Source organism: Lygodium microphyllum, chromosome 2, assembly GCF_053477565.2.
Source record: "Lygodium microphyllum isolate KBCC chromosome 2, Lygodium_microphyllum_v1.1.10, whole genome shotgun sequence".
Taxonomy (NCBI): Eukaryota; Viridiplantae; Streptophyta; class Polypodiopsida; order Schizaeales; family Lygodiaceae; genus Lygodium; species Lygodium microphyllum.
This window is the reverse complement of record NC_141136.1, coordinates 42282723-42303153: the sequence shown is the minus strand read 5'-3', so window position 1 is coordinate 42303153 and position 20431 is coordinate 42282723. Positions and strand designations below refer to the sequence as shown.

Genomic DNA, 20431 nt, shown 5'->3' with positions numbered 1-20431 from the left:
AGAGCGAGGGATCTTGGAGAAGAAGCTCTCCATCTTCTCTCTTCATCTTCTCCTCCTCTCTTATCTTCTCTTGTCTCGCGCGTGGCTATGGAGGATGAAGCTCATGGGAGAGGGATTGAGGTTGCTTAAGCTTGCCTCAAGGATCGTGGAGCTACCGGTGTGCAAGAAAGAGGAGGGTACTCGATCGAGCATCAAGGTAAGCTCACTACACCCGTAAGGTAGGCATTGCGCGTCGGCTATGTGAGAGGTAGCCATGGCCGCTCGGTTTGAAACACTTGAGCCATAAGTGGTCCGTAAGTCTCGGGGTAGAGCTTGAAGCTCCCCTACAGTTCGCACGTTTTGAGCTTACCATCTCAATACCCCCCCTCAAGCTCAACTCTATCTATGCAACTCCAAGTAAGCTTTGAAACTTTTTGAAGCGTCCTGTATCCAATGCCTTTGTGAAAATGTCAGCTATCTGATCCTGTGTACTGATATATACCAAGTCAATCTCTCCTGCAAGTACCTTCTCTCTTAGAAAGTGGTAGTGCACCTCAATGTGTTTTCTCCTAGCATGGAACACTAGATTCCTAGCTAGATGTATGTTGCTCATATTGTCACAATGAATGACAACTGGTGACCATCTCCTTGCACATCCAAATCACCTAATAACTTTTGCAGCCATACCACCTCACATGTTGCCATAGCAACACCTCTATACTCGGTCTATGTACTCGATAAAGCTATTGTAGGTTGTTTTTTGCTACTCCATGTAATTGTTACACTACCAATGGAAAACATGAATCCATTAGTAGATCTTCTATCTAACATGCTACCAACCCAATCTGCATCTATGTATCCAAAGACATGTACATCCTTACCTGTCTAATAAAAAAGTCCATAATGTAAAGTAGACTTCACATACCTCAATATATGTCTAACTACATCCAAATGAGGCTTTCTGGGCATCTGCATAAGCTGACTGACAAGGCCAACAGCATAGCTCAAGTCTAGCCTTGTGATAGTCATGTAAATCAAACTCCCTACCATCCTCCTACACATAGTAGGATTCTCTATCTCATCCCCAATGTCAGCACTCAACTTTACATTTTGCTCCAATGGTACTGAAAGAGGCTTACATGCTGTCATACCATACTTGGATAGCATATCCGAGCCATACTGCCTTTGGGATAGCCATATACCATCATCAATATGATCACCTCAATACCAAGAAAGTATCTCAACTCACCCAAATCCTTCATCTCAAACTTCTTCTTCAAGAAGTCCTTAACTTCAGCAATCCCATTGTCACTGTCACCTATAATAATCAAGTCATCCACATAATGACTATGATGACCAAGCCTACATCTTTCCTTCTCACATAAAGTGAGTGATTGGCATCAAAAATACAAAATCCAATATTGACAAGATACTCTCCAATCTTGTCAAACCATGCTCTATGTGCTTGCTTCAACCCATAGAGCGTCTTCTTTAACCTGCACACATATGTGGGATGCTCTGAATCCTCATAACCTTCCGACTACTCCATATACACTTCTTTTTGCAATTCACCATGCAAAAATGCATTCTTAACATCCCTTTGCTGCAAACTCCAACCTTTGGCTACTACCACGACAATCACATATCTAAGAGTTGCCATCCTAGCAACTGGACTGAATGTCTCTTCATAATCTATGCCATATGTTTGAGCATAGCCTTTTGCAACCAGCTTAGCCTTATACCTGCTCTAACGAAACCATCTGCATTATGCTTGACTTTGAAAACCACTTATAGTCAATAGCTTTCTTACCCTTAGGTAGGGGTACCCAATCCCAAGTCTTATTGGCTTCTAATGTAGCCATCTCCTCATCCATTGTTGCGTCCCAATGAGCATGACCAACAACATCCTCAAAACAAGTGGGCTCAACATCCTCAATTACCTTCACCATATAAGCATAATGGTGACGCTAGACCTGCGTACCACTAGATTACTCAGTGGAGCCTTTACATTACTATGTGCTCTCTATACACCGGTGTCCTAACTGAAGGAATACCAAGCTCATTATCCAAACTCTTTGAACCACTAGAATCTCCATCAAGTCCCAAATGACTAATAGATGCATCATTACCATCCAACACTTTCTTCTTTTCTTTGTCTTTGCCTGCAACACTTATAGATCCACCTGAAGATGTGGCCCAACTCCTTAGCCTCCCAAACCAAGGACTCACTGTAGGTGTAGTACCAGATGATATTTTTGGTCCACTAAGACTCCATAATTCTTGTTTTTCTTTCTGTACATAGCTATCATGATCATTATCATCATCTAATACATTACCGACAAGTGCATAACAACAGCTCATCTCATCAAAAATAACATCTCTGCTCACTCTAAACTCACCTATGACAGGGTTATAACAACATTATCATTTTTGCTCTAAAGAGTATCTAATAAAAATATATTTTTTATCCATTGAATCGAGCTTCTTTCCCAACTCATCTAGCACATGAGCATATGCAACACAACCAAATACCTTCAACTGTGATACATCGGGCTTCTTGCTTGTAAAGCATCCTTCGAGGTCATCCCACGAACTACAGATATGGGAATTCTGTTTCTAATATAGACAGCAGTATGAATAGCTTCAGACAAAAAATATTTTGGTATATTCTTTTCAACCATCAATGCATGTGCAACTTTTGCAATATGCCAAATTTTTCTTTCTGCAACCCCATTTTGCTATGCGGTATACCTGCAAGTAAATTGCCTCTTTATCCCATGAGTCCTCAACAAAAAGCAACTAAACTCATTAGAGAGGTACTCTCCCCCTCCATCTAATCTCAAGCACTTAACTTTTAAGCATATTTATGTTTCAACAGCTGCCTTGAAAGATTTGAAGTGCTCAAATACATCAATCTTTTCCTTCATAAAATATACCCATAGCTTCCTTGAACAATCATCAATAAATGTGACAAAGTATTTGCTGCCACCAAAAGATATATTTTGTGTAAACCCCCAAACATATCTATGCACTACATCAAGTATATTTCTACTTACTTCTCTGTCATGCAAAAAGGGTTGTTTCACTTGCTTACCAAACTGACATGCTTCACACACTTTATGAAATTTTGCAACTCTAAAAGAAGGTAACCCTATAACCAATTTTTTGGACTGTATTAATTTCAATCTTTGCTTGCATGTCTAATACGTTTATGCCATATTTCAATGTCTGTAACCACTCCTTTTCCTTTAGCATACATAGCAGCATCCATTGCAAGAATTCCAATATCTAAAGTAAACATGCGGTCAACTCTACTTCCTTTTGTGACCAACCTGTACTTATCATTAAAGTCTTCTATAAAACAGCCTTTTGCATTGAATCAAACTTGCAATCCTTGCTCTACCATTTGGCCAACAAACATTAGATTCTTTGTGATTGATGGCACATATAATATATCTATCAGACTCTTTGTCTAGTCATCATGCAGCAAGGATAAGGGAACCTTTTCAATGTGTGAAATTGGGTGGTATGAATCATCACTCGTGTGCACATAACCTGGATTTTGTAAGTCCTATATCTCTCCAAACCATTCAATATGATTGGTCATATGATTAGATGCACTTAAATTGACATACCATACATCATCATGTGTCCCCTTTCCTGTAACTGCATTCATCATATGCTCCATAACAAACATACACTCATTTTTGTCTTCATTCTGTCATGAAGACGATGTATAATTTCCTTGCTGCAATTTACCACTGTGAATATCATCCTTCTTAGCATAACAATGGGCTGCAATATGACCTGACTTGCCACAATAATGGCGAACATTTTCGAAACCTCTATTCTGTAATCCACCTCTTCCTCTAAAGCTCCCCCTACCTGTAAAGTTTCCTCGGCCTCCTGAAACTTGCATTTCACCAAATTGCTTATTGAACGTTTTTTGCTAGTTATCGCCAGTGTGTCCCATACCATGGCCTCTCAAAGAGAATCTTCCATGTCCCCTTCCCGAACTTGTATAAAATGCTTGGACCTATTCACCATTTCTTTAAGACGAGCCACTCTGCATATTGATCTCTTTGGTAATCGTGAGAGAGATCAGCTCATCAAAATCTGAAAATGGCTTTCATACGTATATAAAAGTGACAAATGATTTACATAATTTTTTATTATTAAGACCACTCAAAGTAGATGAAACCAAATCATCATCATCAAGCATTGCATCAATCACTGCTAAAGCATCTACAATGCTCCTCACCTTCAAAACATACTCATTGACAGACAAATTTTCTTTCTTCAAGGTATTCAACTCTTTCTTGAGTTAAATCTTTCATACATTTGTATTTATTAAAAACATGTTCTCAAAAATTGTCCAAGCTACATGTGAAGTTTCTACATTCCTTATATGTCCCAGCATAGTGTTATCAATGACTGCAAATAGCCAATACATCACCTTCTTGTCTTTTGCATTTCATTCTTTCCATGCCTTTAATTCATCTACAGTCAGAGGGATACTCAACTCTCGCTCCTTTTCTTCACAAAAAAAAACTCATAAATGCCATTTCCAATGAGAAAATTCGTCACATGAAACTTCCATAAAGGATAATTGTTCTTATCAAGCTTCTCAATAATGAAATTTTCATTGTTCTCTGTCATTATCACAAAAAATAATACAACACTGTAAGCTAGTCTTCTGCAACATGTCACAATAAGTGCACATCAATCCACCAAGTAACATTTTTCACTGATTGCTCAATATAGTACATGTAATATGCAACCTATTTGTAAATAAACCTTATGTTTTCTTCCTGGCAAACACCTCAAAAATTACAGATTCAAAATCTATAGCCTATGCACCCACTTTCGATCAATACATCCAAAATCACAGTATATCCTAAAACTGATCATATCTGCAACCTTCCGGCTCTAAAACGGAGCCTGAAACAGCCTCAAATGCCCAAAAAATCTACAAAAAAAGCCCTAAAGGGCTTGTATGCAAAATAAACAATATTCTGCTCACACATCGCATCTCACAACAATCTGAGATTTTTACTCTACCCTGCTTCCGATGCCTCCATATGCACTATCCAAGAGAAAGAGTGAAAGAATGGGAGAGCTTTTTACATGTTGCTTGCTAGCTCAAACCTTGCTTCTCTTCCTTCACTTTATCCTTCAAAATCACCCTCTCTTAGTGACACTGCTCTGATACCATGTCAAGAATTGCGTGGTGAGGGGACTTGCTTGAGTTGTTGCACCATATATACAAGAGGAAGCTCACTCAAAAACACAAGAAGAGATATGGAGGCCAAAACGTTTTCTTGTTGATTTTTTCTTCTTCTTCCACACACTATACAATATACACAAATTATAGATAAGATACAACATAAAGGAAAGTGACCTACTAAGTCAACCAGTGTATAACTGACTACACTAATCGACTGGTGTTATATCTTTGTTAGACATAGATAGATGTAACAAAGTAAATATAATAAAAAATAAGTCAGTGGTTATGTAAGTATCATGATGACCACCAACATACTAAGTGTAGACGTGCGAACCCATCTAGCTAGGAGGTCCATCATCAATGTCCACACATGTTGAGCATGCCATCTCAACAAACTCCACCATAGCTATTTCTTGTGTGAGAAAGTGTGAGAAAGTGCAGGAATAAGAGTGTGAAGGACTAAGAAAGTGAAGTTTCTCTTGCTTGCATTCATATTCTCTTTTCCCTTCTATGCATGCTACCTGGTGCTCTTAAGACTTGTTTAAGACATAAAAGAGAGTGAGATGGTAAGAGAGAAAGAAGGAAAAGCTTCTTCTCCTCTATTCCTATTCTTCTTCTTGTCAACATTAAAGGTAGCAAAGTTGTGCCAAATTGAGAGCTTGGCTCACAAGAGGAGCATACTTGAATTGTGTGGCCATCAAGGTCTCATTCAAAAACACACTAAGATGAAAATGAGCAAGTATTGGTATGTCAATTTTAACCCTTGAGTTTTATTTATCTCCTTAGTTTCTTGGGATAGAGAGAGGAAGACATAACACACATTTAAAGGTCAAGTATGAGTTTAGAATATGAATTGTACACATATTTCACACTTAAAGGGGGATCTTGAAGTAATAAGAATGTATCCAAAGTCTCATGGTAGTGAAAGCACAAGAAGAGTGCATTAGTAGTTGTACAAAACCCATTGTCATATACTTACACTAAATACATATTGTGGGCATTTTATTGAAGATCTAAACTCTTCACCATCTGGCCCTAAGCAAGAGAAGGAAACTTCAAAGACAATAAAGGTCCCCAAGGATACCCAGGAAAAGAAGTCCAAAGGACCCAAGAATAGTGCAAAGTGTAATCTAAACAAGAAAAACAAAAATGAAGAGAAGACATCCAAGGATGATGTAATTACATATGAAAAAGTTCAAGAGATAGGAGAAGCACAAAGTCAAAAAGCCTCAAAAAGGGAAGCTATTGTAAAGAGTCACCAAGTATCCCTTAGAAGAACCCCCAAGAGGACACATAGCATGGAAGTAGATGTGGGAAATCCCCTAAAAGGATCCCAATAGGTGCCTAAGAAAACTACTATAGAAATTGTTGCCTTTTTATGTACATAATTTTTTGTACTACTCATCAAAATAAATGCATAATACTTGTTTAGGAAGCTCATCACACTTATAAGTTCTTTTTGCCCTTTTTTAAAGTAATTCACAATCAACAAAAATTGTGATGCCATATACATAGTATCAATAAAATGTGAAGAGCTTCTCGTACATCAATTAATGCCCATTTCTTGTTTATAGACAAATACTTTGGATCCTCATCATGCAAATGAATATTCATAATTAAGTGATCGTCACTTTTCTTAGCCAAGTGAAGAACTTTCGTACAATATACATATTGAATGTTTACATACCATTTTTATACATATTGAATGTATATGTGGAACATGAGTACAATGAGTGAGCCCTAATTTATCTTACATCACACTATCTATCCAACCAAACCCATGCACCATTGCTACTATCATGCGCATAGTGTTAAGCCTTAAGAGACATGGTTTAGGTGTTATGGTTCCATTACCACACGACATAATGGATATTGTGTGAGACCACAAATGGGACATGTATCTAAAACTTAGGAACACCCAAGAGAAGTTGAGATATCTATCCCACATGACAAGTTTTGCATGGAACTAACAATGGTTGGGGTGCCAACTTAGTAGCACCACCCAATATCTACCCATACTTACAACTCACTAGGTTGAGGTTTACAATTCTCCTTATAGTCCCTTACTAGGCACACAACATACACATAATAAGAAGTAAAATTTGGATCTTATCTATGGTTAATTATAAACTACAAAAATAAGTTTATGTAATCCACACTTTATAATAGTACCTATACTTGCAACTCGCTAGCTTTAGGTTTCTCCTTCTAATCCTTTACTAGGCACACAACATACACATAATAAGACGTAAAATTTGGATCTTATCTATGGTTAATTATAAACTACAAAAATAAGCTTATGCAATCTACACTTTATATGAGTACCCTGAATTGCAACATGCATCAATTATATACTATCAAAAAACATTGCTTAAGCATCACCTTAAGAGACAAATCAATAGTTAATCAATACAAGTTTTTGCTTATGATGTCATTTTAGTTATACCTTACATAAATACTAACAACAAGCTTGTGATCATTGCCACATTACGAAAGTGTCATTTTTCAATGTTATAAATCCCCTTTGATGCAAGTGACTTTGAATGGAAAATGCTACTCTTTAATGTTTGGGTCTTATACACCCAATGAAAATATATAAATGCAAGATACAAAGAAGGGCAAAAGTACACACACATAGACTTTTATTTACACAAAAATATTCTACATATTTTGTGCATATGTATAAATATACACAAGTATATATGTACTGATGCAAGTATATATGAAATGTGTGTGTGTGTGTGTGTGTGTGTGTGTGTGTGTGTGGAATTCTTTGAATTGGGTAAAGCTTCTACCAATAAAGTAATGAAACAAGTTTTCTACTCAAACTTGTCAAGTTTACTACACAAATCAATGCTAGATGAAGTGTAGCTATTTACAGCACTAGAACACTATGTGAGCTATTAGCCAAAACATGACTTGTAAGAGCAAAGGTGTACATTGTTTGTTTCCTTGAACCAACTACTATTGACATTTAAGTGTACTTATGAATATTTTCTATATGGAACAAGATCAAATAGTAAAAGTATACATTGTTTATTTCCTTGAACCAACCACAATCAACAATAAGTGTACTTATGAATATTTTCTACATGGAAAATGTGAAAGATTAAGTGCCGATGAGCTTGTGGCATAGTGGATAGTGTGTGGGATTGAGTTTAACGGGCGCGTAAGTCCGAACCCTGATTCCCACATACATGAAGGCACAAACCTATTCGCATTCTAATGGTAAAGTAAAGCATAGCTTATTTAGATAAAATCACAGCATTCGAGCATATTTACCCTTAAATTGTGCTCTTTTAGAGAAATGCACCCCACAAAAAAAAACCTCAAAGGCGGTAGGAGGGATCAGCATCCGCGTACGTACAATGTTGCTGGAAAAAGAGTACTTTTGTCGACTAAATGTATGTCATTGCATTTTCTTTCTCGAAGGGACAAACTCATTTTCCTGCATTCAATTGGGAAGACGCTTCCTGACATAGGCCAGAGCCCACTATCCTCCCTTAACTTGTGAAGTAGCGGCAGGCTAGCCATGGTGATGGCACATGCGATCATTGATAAATTGCAAACACACATGTCCATGTCCGTGCGGCGTGATGGCTTACTTTCCGGAGAGTGCGGAGAGTAATTGGAATTTGGGAGTACTACTACTACATGAGTGGAGTGTGTGAGAGACAAGAGACAGAGACAGCGCGCGCTCCTCCTTGTGCGTTGGAGTCTGGAGACACGACGATTGAAACGTAGGGCAGGGGCGGGAGGGACTACCAGACAGACAGGCAGGAGGTGGGCTGGCCTTGCTCTATGCCCGTGAAACGAAAGGGTGGTGGAGACGAGTACTTACTTATGATGCGAAGAGGAAAGGGGCGGCCCCCAAATATTAACACAAAATACGCAAAAAAGAAAGGAGGATGGATGATGGCAGATTGAATGTGTATTTTTGTTCAACACATGCATTCTAGTTTGACACATGGATGATATAAAAGGAGAGGAGAGGAAAAGGCCTCCTCGACTGGCTTGTCATCCACATACACCACGCATGACCAGTCCTGCACTCTCCACCACAGCATCACGGAACGAGGGGAGGGTTATCCGACTACTCTCTCTCTCTCCTTTTCTCGAAGCACTTAGGACGACGACGATAATAATAATAATAATAATGCGCCAGCATATATCGCCCTCCTTTCCTGCATTATTCTCCCGCTGCTTCTGCTCCCCTTCTTCTTCTTCTTCTGCTTCTGCTTCTTCGGTGCCTCCCGCTTCTCCTCCTCGTTTGCAGCTTTTCTGATTCAGCCGCTATCTGACTTGGCATCGCCACGTGTAAGCAGCCGATTGGCCGCACGTACCACACGTGACTAGCGTCACAGCCGCGATGATCGATGGATGGTGTGCATAAGAATGCAGTGGAGCTCCAGCGAGCTCATAAGGCCGCATCATTATCATAATCATCCTAATCATGACGTGGCACGTGCGAGCCCCAGCTGCGGAGTGACGCGGGTGGTGGCGGCACGTGCGAAGGGTAACAAGGGGGCGGGCCGCGTGAATTGCAGCTCAGGAGGCATGGCCGTCCCACATGGAGATCAGGGAGGGGGCGGGGCGGACGGGGGCGCGAGCTGGCTGGACGCGGTGGCGGGCCACGTGGACGCGCTCTGCGCTGCCTACAGCGAGCGCATACGGCAGGTGCACCGTCAACTGGACAGCCAGGAGGACCCCCGCGAGCGCACGGCGCGCCAGACGGCCGCCGGGCGCGCCCTGTGGGCTCACGTCATCCAGGACCCCCTCGCCAACATCCTCGCCGGTGAGGCCCACCTCCGCCGCCTCCAGGCTAAGATGACGGAGGCCAGCCCCGCCCGTGACACCGCCGGAGTCATGCTCGCCGTCCGCACCCTCTGGTTCGACGTCAAGATCGAGGCCGCCGTAAGCTGCTGCCTCCAGTCCGCCGTCTCCTCCGGCCCCGTGCAAGTCGTCTTCCTCGGAGCAGGTAATTCGCATTTCTTCTGTCGGGCCTTTGAAGAAATTTGACATGAAAAAATGGCCAAATTAAACTCATTGTATAAAGATCACAACTCTACAAAGTCTGCCCGTTATGATAATAAGATGTGGCAATGCAAGAACCTGCTTTTGTAATGCAATAGATAGTACTAAAAAGTTTGGTAAAAAAAGTTACATCATAGGATGCAACATGGCTCCACGCCTCGGACCTTCACTTTTTAGCAAATAGCTTATACATCCAATGTTGGGATTCAATAGATGTCAAGATAGCTACAAAGTCATCCACTAGTAAACAAATCAATGCACCCATTCAAGGTTTTCCCAACTCTTCTCCCAAATGCCATACCATTCCTTCTAGCCCATATAAACTTGAGGGTAATGTCACTAACAAGACTTACCAACTTCCAACTAGCATCATCTAGTAAACCTTGATCATCAAAAAAAGGATGTAGTTGCACCAAAGTTTTCTCTCAAATTAGAATCCTTCAACCACCTCTTGATTCCTCTCTAGATGAGGACAATGTGTAAGTAGTCCCAAAACACTTTTTTTTTTTAATTTCTTCCATCATCTTGCAACAAGAGCAAAGAGGATTCATGGGCAACTCCTTTGCTAGTGAGGATGGCTCAAGTAGCTTCTTGAGAGGAAGTCTCTATCTTAAAACATTAATGTAAATGAAGGCATAAACTTATATATCATTTTAAGCTTCCTCTTCCAACTTGTCAACTTGAAGGGGAAATGCTTCCTCCACTTCGGTTAACTACTCATGGAAATGATGGAAGGTCCCTTGAAGATGTGCATCCATTTGCATCTCGTAAGGACTTTGCCCTCTAGACTTTCCCATGCAAGAACAAAATCCAATTTGGAGAAAATAAAAGTATCCTAGTTATCTTGTCTATTATCCTTATTGACTCCAACCAATTCTATTATTTTAGTGAGAGGTTATATTGAGGCTCTATCCATCCAATAGTGTACCAATAGTTAATCCCAAAGATCCTTCCATTACTTCAAATGACAAATATGCATTCTAGGGCGATCTTGGGATCCTTATCTAGTGGAGTGGCTAGAAAATTGCAGGCATGAGGTTTAAACCACAAACTTCTACTCAAGGAAGCATCCCCCCTCCTGCTATCCAACACTACACCTTTGGCATTTGTCACCAAGGACCACTGACACCCACCTAAGTCTTGAACACATGGAATGAGGAATTCTAATCAAAAGATACCAGCAACAAATCACATCTTTCCAATCCACCTCAAGCTAGGGGGAACCTTTAATTGGAGTCATTCCAATCCAATACTTGACCAAGGAGGTCCAAGGCTACACTTCATACATTAATCTCATAAAGTCAAAGCATAGCTTGTTTGTCTTTTCACTTAAGGGCTCTAGTCTTGTGCCACCTTCCTTCTTGTTTGTAGTGAGGATCTCCTAGTTGGTTTGCAATAGAGTCCTCCTTTCCTTATGCGACCAAATAAAATGACTAAAAAGCTTCTCAATCTAATACCATGAGCTCCTAGTAAAGGAGAGTAGCAACCCTATATAACAATTTTAGATGTCAAAAGGCCCTTAACAACCATCAACAAAGAGGTTAGAAGCAACATCATCCATCTATTTATCTTCTCTTCTAACTTGTTGTAAATCCATTAAGACGTCTCTTTCATGGTCATGCCAAGCCCTATAAGTATCCCTAAGTAACAAATAATCTCACCAAGGTTTACTAGCCTATACAAGAACCCTCTTACATGCAAGCTCTTGTTGGGACAACTTCATCAAAGAAACCATTTAAGCCTTGGAGAATGCCATACTATATTCATCAATCCAAAATACACTTGTCCACATAATAAAAAAGTTCACCATCATAATTAATTCTCTCTTAATCTCTAATCTCTTATAAACCTATATTCAATTTCTCACATGGAATCATGTTTGCTATACAAAAGCATACAATAAGCATGAGCATTTCTCACCATGTGAACATCACCATGCTAGATGTGTTAACGCTATAGACATTACGAAATATTATGCACATTGATAGGACAAGCCTTATAACAAGTATCCTTAATTACTCTTTATACACCCTAGCTTCCAACATTGCAAATATTCTCCCCAAATTTTTTATGTGCATATTTAGACACTTTGTTAGGAATCCAATGATGGTGAGAACTTGTTATATAACAAGTATCCTTAGCAATGCTTTATGCGCCCTGGTTGCTAACATTGCAAAGATCATCCTCAATTTTTATGTGCATATTTAGACACATTGTTAGGCATCCAATGATAGTGAGAAGAAATATTAATCTTCAAAGCCTTAACTAATGAACTTCGCAAAGTGTTTAATGTAAAAGATCTAGATCCCAATATATTCACCCAAATGTGATAATTGACAAATGACATGGTTCTTACAAATTTTGCATTTCTTCACAACAATGAGAAAGAATGTTAATCTAGAGTTTCCAAGAACCTTAAAGGCAAAATCAACAAAACTTTCACACAAGAATGTAGCATGAAAACATTCAATTTTGTTGAAAGATAAAAACCAACCCACATAGTTACTCTCTAAATATGCTAAACAATAGGGTTAGAGTACCCAAATAGCTCACATTTACGTTAGGCCCAAATTTGTCGAGCTGAAAAGTTTAATTGGATAAATAAATTATGACTTTCTTCTTGCTAATATGCAATTGTGTATGCTAAAATATTTACTTTTCCTTGGAATTAAGGTAAGACTCTTTATAGTAAATTTATGTTAATATTTTGGCGTGTAAATGTCTTATTCTAAAGGACGATTAGGCTTTCTTAGTTAAAGTGTAAAATCTGCAGGCGTCGGCCTTTTTTTCTTTTTGGCAAATCAAAGGTAATTTATAACGCTGTAGGCGTTTAGGGCTTAAGGTGTGCCCTTCTTTTTTTTATTTTATTTTTTTCCAAATGAGGCCATGCAGAAAAAGGAAAACAAAATCTTTTTTAAATATTTGTAAATTTAAAGGAAAACCACGGGCATGGCATTTAAAATTTACATTCTTTAATATAATAACCAATGAGACTGCAGGCATGGATACGCGGGCTTACAGGCTGAAGTGCTTGGAGGGATGCGCGGTCTTCGAGGTGGACCTGCCTAGGATCGTGGACTCGAAGCGGGCCCTGCTGGACGCCGCCCTGGCGGGCGGGGCCCAGCAGGCGGGCCCCTTTCACCCCTACGCCGCCAGCGTGGAGCGCGTGGCCGCGGACCTGGCCTCTGACGAGTGGTGGGAGAAGCTCCACGTGGCGCGCTTCCAGGCTCACCGCGACCGCCCCTGCGTGTGGGTGCTGGAGGGCCTCCTCTACTACCTGCATGACGTGGAGGCCCGCGCCCTGCTGACTCGGATCTCCGGCAGCTGCGCGCGTGGCACCTGGCTATTGGCCGACTTCATGAACGAGTTCTCCACCCACCTGGGCAGCGAGCTGCAGACGCACTTCTACTTCCACAGTGACTGGCCCGAGGAGCTCCTGCCTTCTCTCGGGTTTGGGCAAGTCCAGGTACATTCCTCCTCTTCCATTTAATCCCCACTTTTAAGTAGCAAATGCTGATTGTTATAGATAACCCCCTGTATTCCCATTCAGTCCCATTCCCATTTCCGGGCAGTAAATGATTATGCCACATTCTTGTGTACTCGTAAGTACTCGTTTGGCTACCCAGGATCTTGCCAATCCCGTACACATGGTTAGCTAGTCAAGACCAAAGTCGATCAATACACCTGTATGCTGTTTCCTGCCAATTTCTGCCTGCATTAACTTTAACTTTGTTTTGCATCATCGGGAGGAAGAACCACATAACTCGTTCCATGTTGGGTGGTTTCTGTGCTGTCATCACTTCCTTTGCCACTTGCTAAACAGATTGTAGCACAAAGCATCATGAAAGGGGTGATATCCTGTTGAAGATATTTCAGCACATTAACATTAACAGCGTTTAAGGAAACCAAGGAGATTTTCCCAAAAGTAATATTTTGTATGAGTCTCGACTTTCACAAAAATATTTATTAACATCGTTTCCTTTCCATAGGTCTCCCAACTTGGTGACCCAGATGCCAACTTTGGGCTCATTGCTGATCACCCCTTGAGCTTCTTCCACCGTCTTCGGCACACACCTCGTTACTCCAAGTCTGATGCAGATGGAAATCCATGCCGTCGTCTTTATCTTGTGCAGTGTCGAGTGGCCTAATCCACCCTCTTGTTACTCCCAACATTGTTTTACTTGTACTTCACATATAAAACAAGTATAGTAATAGGAATTATTCTCAATGTCCCAATTCTGGTCATTGTAAAAGAGACCAAAAGGACTTCATTTAAGTAACAAGGACTATTATTATTTGGCTTCTATAACTGCAAAACAAAACGTAAATTTCCACCTTATAAGTACAGTTTCCTTTCTCCAATGATGCGTTCATAACCTCCACAATAATGTATAAAACGGTGCCGCAAAAGTGCTTTGCAATCATGAACAGTACACTAGGTATATCCATGAACCTCTCTCTCTCTCTCTCTCTCTCTCTCTGTGCACATGAGCAGTATGCTGCTGATAAGCCTCCCCTGATTGGAAGATTCCTGGGGGGTCACAGTTGGCAACAACAAAGAATCACAAACCATTTGAGACCAGCCACCTTCCTTTATGACAGCCATCTCAGTCGATCTCTCACATGCCTGTCTTCAAAGCCACCTTCCTTTCTGACAGCCATCTCAGTCGATCTCTCACATGCCTATCTTCAATGATAGGTAAAAGTAAGGCCAATTTGATGATAGGACTGACTGTCAACTCTGGCAACCTGGGTTGGAGAGGTAACTCTGGGCGTGCTGATATTTTCTGCAATTGCTACCAATGTAGTACAACCTTCTTAACATTTCACAAGCTCCCAATTCTACAATGAACATCAATGACTGCTGCTTAGCACAAGGGCTCTTGCTGCTCAAAGCAGCTCAAAATGAACAATACTATGAAATTCCGGAAGGACATCAGGATATGTGAATTTGGTGTCAAGGAATGGCATACTTGCACAGCTCGAGATGCTCAATCCTGCACTATTTTGGGAATTCAGAAAGAAACGTTGAATCGATGAACACCTCTGGAATCACTTCTCCACGCTGGTTAATCAACATAACGGCAAATAATTTTGTTCTTGTGTAACTATCTTCATATCCTCTTGACAGAAAGATGTATGGGAAAATGTAGGGCCAGTAATATGTAGAATATTAGAAAGAACAGACAGAGCACAAAATAAATGCTGGGTAACACAGGGAACATATAGAGCACAACAGTTGGCTGATAATATGCAAGTTATGAAACTTCCTTTTGGCGGCAACCTTTTACGTGCACTTTTTCACAGCTCCGTTTGTCTTTTGTAGTTTGCATGCATGCATGGGAATATAAAAGCTTGTCCCACAACCAGTTGCTCGCTCATGGAATGGTGATAGCAACAGGTATCTTACAGCCTCCTAGTTTGTTTCCTCTTTCCGGAACTATCATATGGAGAGTGGTAGGTGACAGTGTTTCCCAATGAGCACATATGGAAAAAACAGAAGTAGGAACCTCAACAGGAAGGCCTCCCACATTTTAAGTCATGGTTTCAAATGATAACTTGGTCGATGGGACTCATCTGGAAAGACCAACAAGGAAGCCTTGCCCACACAAAATTTTCAGTGACATTACATATTTTGGGATGTATATCAACAGCTCAAAAGACGATTTCTTCTTTGATCCTTACTTGGAAGATGAAGGTTATCACCTACAGGAGACCTCTGACTTCTCATAAACCTGCAACTGCTGTGGAAGAAGCAGCTTTTAGTGAGAGAACTAAACTGCCACATACTCTGAGCTGATGCATGTAGCACCTTCTAATGGGAGAACTTTTGCTGCTCATAAGTTACAAATATGTATTCACTAATAGAAACATAAGTATCCTATACACGTTATTTGATATTTACCAAGGACACAACCAAGCTTTTCTTTTTCCTATCCACAAGCTACATGGGAATATCTTCTTCTCATGAAGAACTTTGGGAACTCCAAGCACTGCCAGGGGAATGGACAAACTGTAAAGTTTCCCTTCTCAGCTAGGTTATGCATCCCCAGGTCATGTGAGCTCGGGGTGACAGAGACTATTATTTCACTTCATGATAAAGAATCCTCAGTCGATTGATGCCCCTACAATGTAATACAAGAATCTCTCATGATGTGAACATGCCAGTCACTACCTTGTCCTTAATGTGTCATTTGGGAGAATGATGTCCGGATTTCTTATATGAGGATTTAACTTAGCCAAATCCCTCCATTTCTGTCCTGAACCTAGCACACGAGAGGAAATGCTCCAGAGGGTTTCACCTGGTTTCACCTTTGTTTGTGCTTCACTTGATTTCACTTTAGATTGTGTAGCGGCAGGTTTGGACTTGAGAAGAGAATGCTTGGAGGTTTTCCCCATGCCTTGAGCAATTAGCCACCGAGACCCTGATTGCAACTGCTTCTGATTACCCCAACCTTTCCTCTGTGTCTCCTCTTCTCTGCCTGACTTTACATCTTCATCCCCTGTTTTCAACCCAGACATGTGGACACCAGTAATTTTGAATTGAGTTGTATCTACTTTCACTGCAGGAACTTCTTTTGCCTCATCATCATCATCCTTTTCACTGTTGCCTTTTGTAGAAACCCTTTTCCATATCTTTGGTTTAGGAGGCATCATAACTCGCTCTGCCTGGATAAGGGCCATCATAGGAGCACCCACAGGTTCAAAATTCTGAAGAGGGTCTCGTAACTGAACAAGCATAGCAATCATAAGAGTATTCCCCATGATTCCTTCTCTCTTTGAGTGCCCTCTTTTAGATTCAGCCCAATCAACCTGATGAGCCTTGTGAGCAGCCAAAACTGCTAGTGTCTTCTCATTTGACTCTGAGTCATCAATTAACCCAGCATCCAGTTTAGTCCACTGTTCTAACGTGATTGACATAGACAGAAGGTCATCATGTTTTGCTTCTGAAAGCAAACACCCTCCTGTTTCAGGGGTGTTGAGATGCATTCCAGCTACACCCTGCGATGTGCCTATATTGCCCCTCTCCTGCTTCTTCAGATCATCCACAATGCCCCAAGCTGCAGCGTCCAGATAGGAAGGAGCCTCCTCTTCATCTAAGTCCGCTTGTATTTTCAATCCATTAATTGCAAGGGCTTCAATATTTTGCATGGCAAGAGGTGCAATGTCTTCAAGGGACACATAATCATCAACAGTGTTGATTGCATCAGACCTTCTTGTAGAGCTGTTCTTTCTCACTCTTGATCCTTGATCTAAATTTGAATTCCCACTCTGGCAACTAGAAGCTGTAAGATTTTGATATCTGCAAATAGAAGTGCCACCAATATAGTCAAGCACAAATATTATAAAAAAGTGGACATCATGTAAGTTACTGTTCACCTACCTACTCCCAGGTTGAGAAGGTAGCTGGTCAAGTCCATGCATCTCGGACATCCCTGTTGCGGCAACTTCTTCAGCACTTTTACCAGTAATATCCTCCAGTGGCATGGCTGCCATAGCCTGTCTTGCAAGGTTATCTGTACCAAAGGAGGCCAAGTGTTTCAAAATCTCAAGTGCACTAGATCCCATGGCAGATGGGACTACAACCGGCCTTGATGCTTGTAAAACTAGAGACCCCCTGGTTCTGTTTTTGGGAAAATGTGAGGGGCTCATAGACCTTAATGACCCCCCATCCTTCAAGTCAACCACTGCACCCAGACCCCTTCCAAGAGGCGGTGGCTCAGGTGCCAAAAGGTTTCCTTTAGGAGGGGAGCTTGCAAAAGACTTCTCACTTAGACCCCATTCTTGTAATAACGCTTGTGTTTCCTCATCCTCCAAAGCCTTAGCCCTTGACTTGCTCCGCATAGTTTGGGTAGCTTTCTGCAATTCTGACTCTGCTACTTCCATGATTTCAGCTAGCTGTAAACCATCACCCAACCCCCAACTGCTGTGGGAGTCTTCCAACTCAAGTATTGAGGAGTGAGACCCTGCAACAGACTTCTCCTGTCCATTTCCACCTCCCGCAATTAAACTTGTTCCACTAAAAGGCAGCCCTGTTCCACCTCCCAAAAGCCCATCCTGTTCAAACTGCTTTAGTAATCGAGCTCTAGGAGAATTCGGCTCACTCTCTGTGTTTGAGACACCAGAATTGGATCCAATATCCAACATATCTAAAAATTCATCAGCAACCAAGTCTACTTCATCATCTAGGTCGATTTCCAAAACACTTGTTATATGATTGTCATCCATATATTCCTCTGATCTTCCTTTACCAGAATATCTTTCATTGTAAGGAATGCTGGTCAAATTTTCTGTTTGCATCACAGAAAGAAGGCCATTTGTGTCATCTTCATGGTCCAGCAATTGAGTTGACCCGAATGTAAAATCCTCCCCACCCTCACCTTGAGGGAAATACTTAAGTGTTGGCTTGAATCCAAAGAAACCATGCGTTCTGGAGAAACTAGTTGTTAAAGAAACCTCATTTTCCACATCCCCAATGGAGGAAATGCTTAGGCTTTGACCAGCACTGTCTTGGTCATCAAGGCCAAGATGCTCCACAACAAAACTGCCAGGATTAGTACCTAGCTCTAAGTATGCTTGAGAGGCCTCTGGGTTCAACGGGAATGTGAGAGGTGATCTATGTGCTGAATTGGGGAGACTGTTTGAAAGGAGAGGCGACCACTTGGATTCAATAGAGGACATTCCCAAATGCTCATCAATATAATCATTGCTTTCATGGTGCACAAGATCATAACTGAATGCTACAATCAATTTGCCTCCTTTGGCCGCACCTGTAAGCATAATATTAGTTGACCACTTAGTTGCCGGTCCGACATCATTGTCCTGGGGCAACAGATGGCTTAATTCAACATCGTGCTTCCCAAGCTCCAATTCATCCACATCAAGGGCTACCACAGAAAGGGTGAAAAGTTTTGGTTCATACTTAATCCCTTGACCAGAAATTTTGGTGCCGTAGATAGTGCACCTCTGTCGAAGCGTCTCATCAAATTCAACCATGCCTTCAAGGACTTTAACTGGCATTGTCTGCAGCCCTTCCTCTTTGCGATTCCAACTCACGGCAAGGCGCAGGCCATTCATGGATGCAGGGAGGCCTTCAATCCTCTGGACATGCAAAGAGAAAATCACATGGAAGCCTTGGTGTGCCATGTGCGACATTGGATGGAATGGCCGCCAGTCCCAGAAGCTCTTCTTCTCCTTCTCTTTGTCCTCCTCCTGGCTCAGATCCTTCCGAAGACCTTGATCCTCCTCCTTATCAGACCCTCTCTGATCTGAAGCCTTACAATCCTCCTTTTGCAGGCTCTGTGATCGCAGTAACTGGCGATCACTGGAGATGGGGATGGACGATGCCGAAAGAAATCGCTTCTCCGCTGGATCGATGGGTTTGGATGACGGCCGACGGCGAGATGCGAGCGACCGATCATAACTGTCCTCACGATTCCTGAGCTGCTCTTGCTGCTGCTGTTGCTTGTTCTGATGACGACGGATGCGAGAAACAGAGCTTTTAGAGGTAGGGTTAGTCTTGGCCTGATTACCTGATGAGGTCCGATTGAGGACGTGGCTGAGTGCGCCAAGCTCGTGCCGCACCCGTTCAGTGCGTTGGTCCGGTTTGGCCAGCGGCATGGTAAGAGCTAGCAGAGAGAGAGAGAGAGGGAGGGAGGGAGGGAGGGAGGGAGGGAGGGCTAGGGCAGGATCATGGATCAAATCTCCGGGAAGAAGATGGTGACGATAAATACCAGGAGGGATTGCGGACCAGACAAAACTGCATCATCGCGATCAAACACCAAAATTAGGGACGAATTGGAGCGGGCGCGAGCGAGCGAGAAAAAGAGAGAGAATCAAACCGGCAAAAAGAGAGGGAGAGTGCTGCTTCCTCTTCCCACGGCAGGACGACCACTTCTTGGGCGCCGCCCATGCCTTGGGAGACTTCCCTGGCACCGGGCAATCTGTTTCGTTGTTTTTTGGGGAGTGGTTTGAAAGAGAGCATCACACCCGGAAAGAGACGTCCAAACTTCAGACACCCTAGGCACCTAGAGTATTTCGGTGAAAGAGAGCATCACACCCGGAAAAATACATCCAAACTTCAGACACCCTAGGCACCTCGAGTATTTTGGTAGGGTTCCGACTCACATTCTCCTAGCTAGCAATGGGGCCCATTACTTCTACAATCGGAAGAGCACTTTGAAACAATAT

General features: G+C 41.7%; 2 protein-coding genes across 2 annotated transcripts; one reads left to right on the top strand and one right to left on the bottom strand.

Moving 5' to 3' along the window:
- Positions 1–9122: 9122 nt before the first annotated feature.
- On the top strand, positions 9123–14394 carry LOC148039665 (Leucine carboxyl methyltransferase). The gene is made up of 3 exons (XM_087692586.1): positions 9123–10184; positions 13240–13706; positions 14230–14394. Exons 1-3 carry the CDS (start codon positions 9587–9589, stop codon positions 14386–14388), a joined length of 1224 nt encoding a protein of 407 aa, XP_087548712.1. The 5' UTR covers positions 9123–9586; the 3' UTR covers positions 14389–14394.
- Positions 14395–14561: 167 nt separating this feature from the next.
- Positions 14562–20085, bottom strand: LOC148039664 (protein PLASTID MOVEMENT IMPAIRED 1-RELATED 1-like). Its single transcript, XM_087692573.1, has 2 exons — positions 17625–20085; positions 14562–17543 (listed from the first exon to the last, which is right to left on the bottom strand). Exons 1-2 carry the CDS (start codon positions 19859–19861, stop codon positions 16412–16414), a joined length of 3369 nt encoding a protein of 1122 aa, XP_087548699.1. The 5' UTR covers positions 19862–20085; the 3' UTR covers positions 14562–16411.
- Positions 20086–20431: the final 346 nt, after the last annotated feature.

Excerpts from the sequence above, each read along its gene's own strand:
- LOC148039665 (XM_087692586.1), top strand. The coding sequence starts at position 9,587 with ATGGTGTGCATAAGAATGCAGTGGAGCTCCAGCGAGCTCATAAGGCCG. Across the intron at positions 10,185-13,239 it reads AGTCGTCTTCCTCGGAGCAG|GCATGGATACGCGGGCTTAC; the intron begins GTAATTCGCATT and ends ATGAGACTGCAG. Across the intron at positions 13,707-14,229 it reads TCGGGTTTGGGCAAGTCCAG|GTCTCCCAACTTGGTGACCC; the intron begins GTACATTCCTCC and ends TCCTTTCCATAG.
- LOC148039664 (XM_087692573.1), bottom strand. The coding sequence starts at position 19,861 with ATGCCGCTGGCCAAACCGGACCAACGCACTGAACGGGTGCGGCACGAG. Across the intron at positions 17,544-17,624 it reads CCTTCTCAACCTGGGAGTAG|ATATCAAAATCTTACAGCTT; the intron begins GTAGGTGAACAG and ends TTCTATTTGCAG.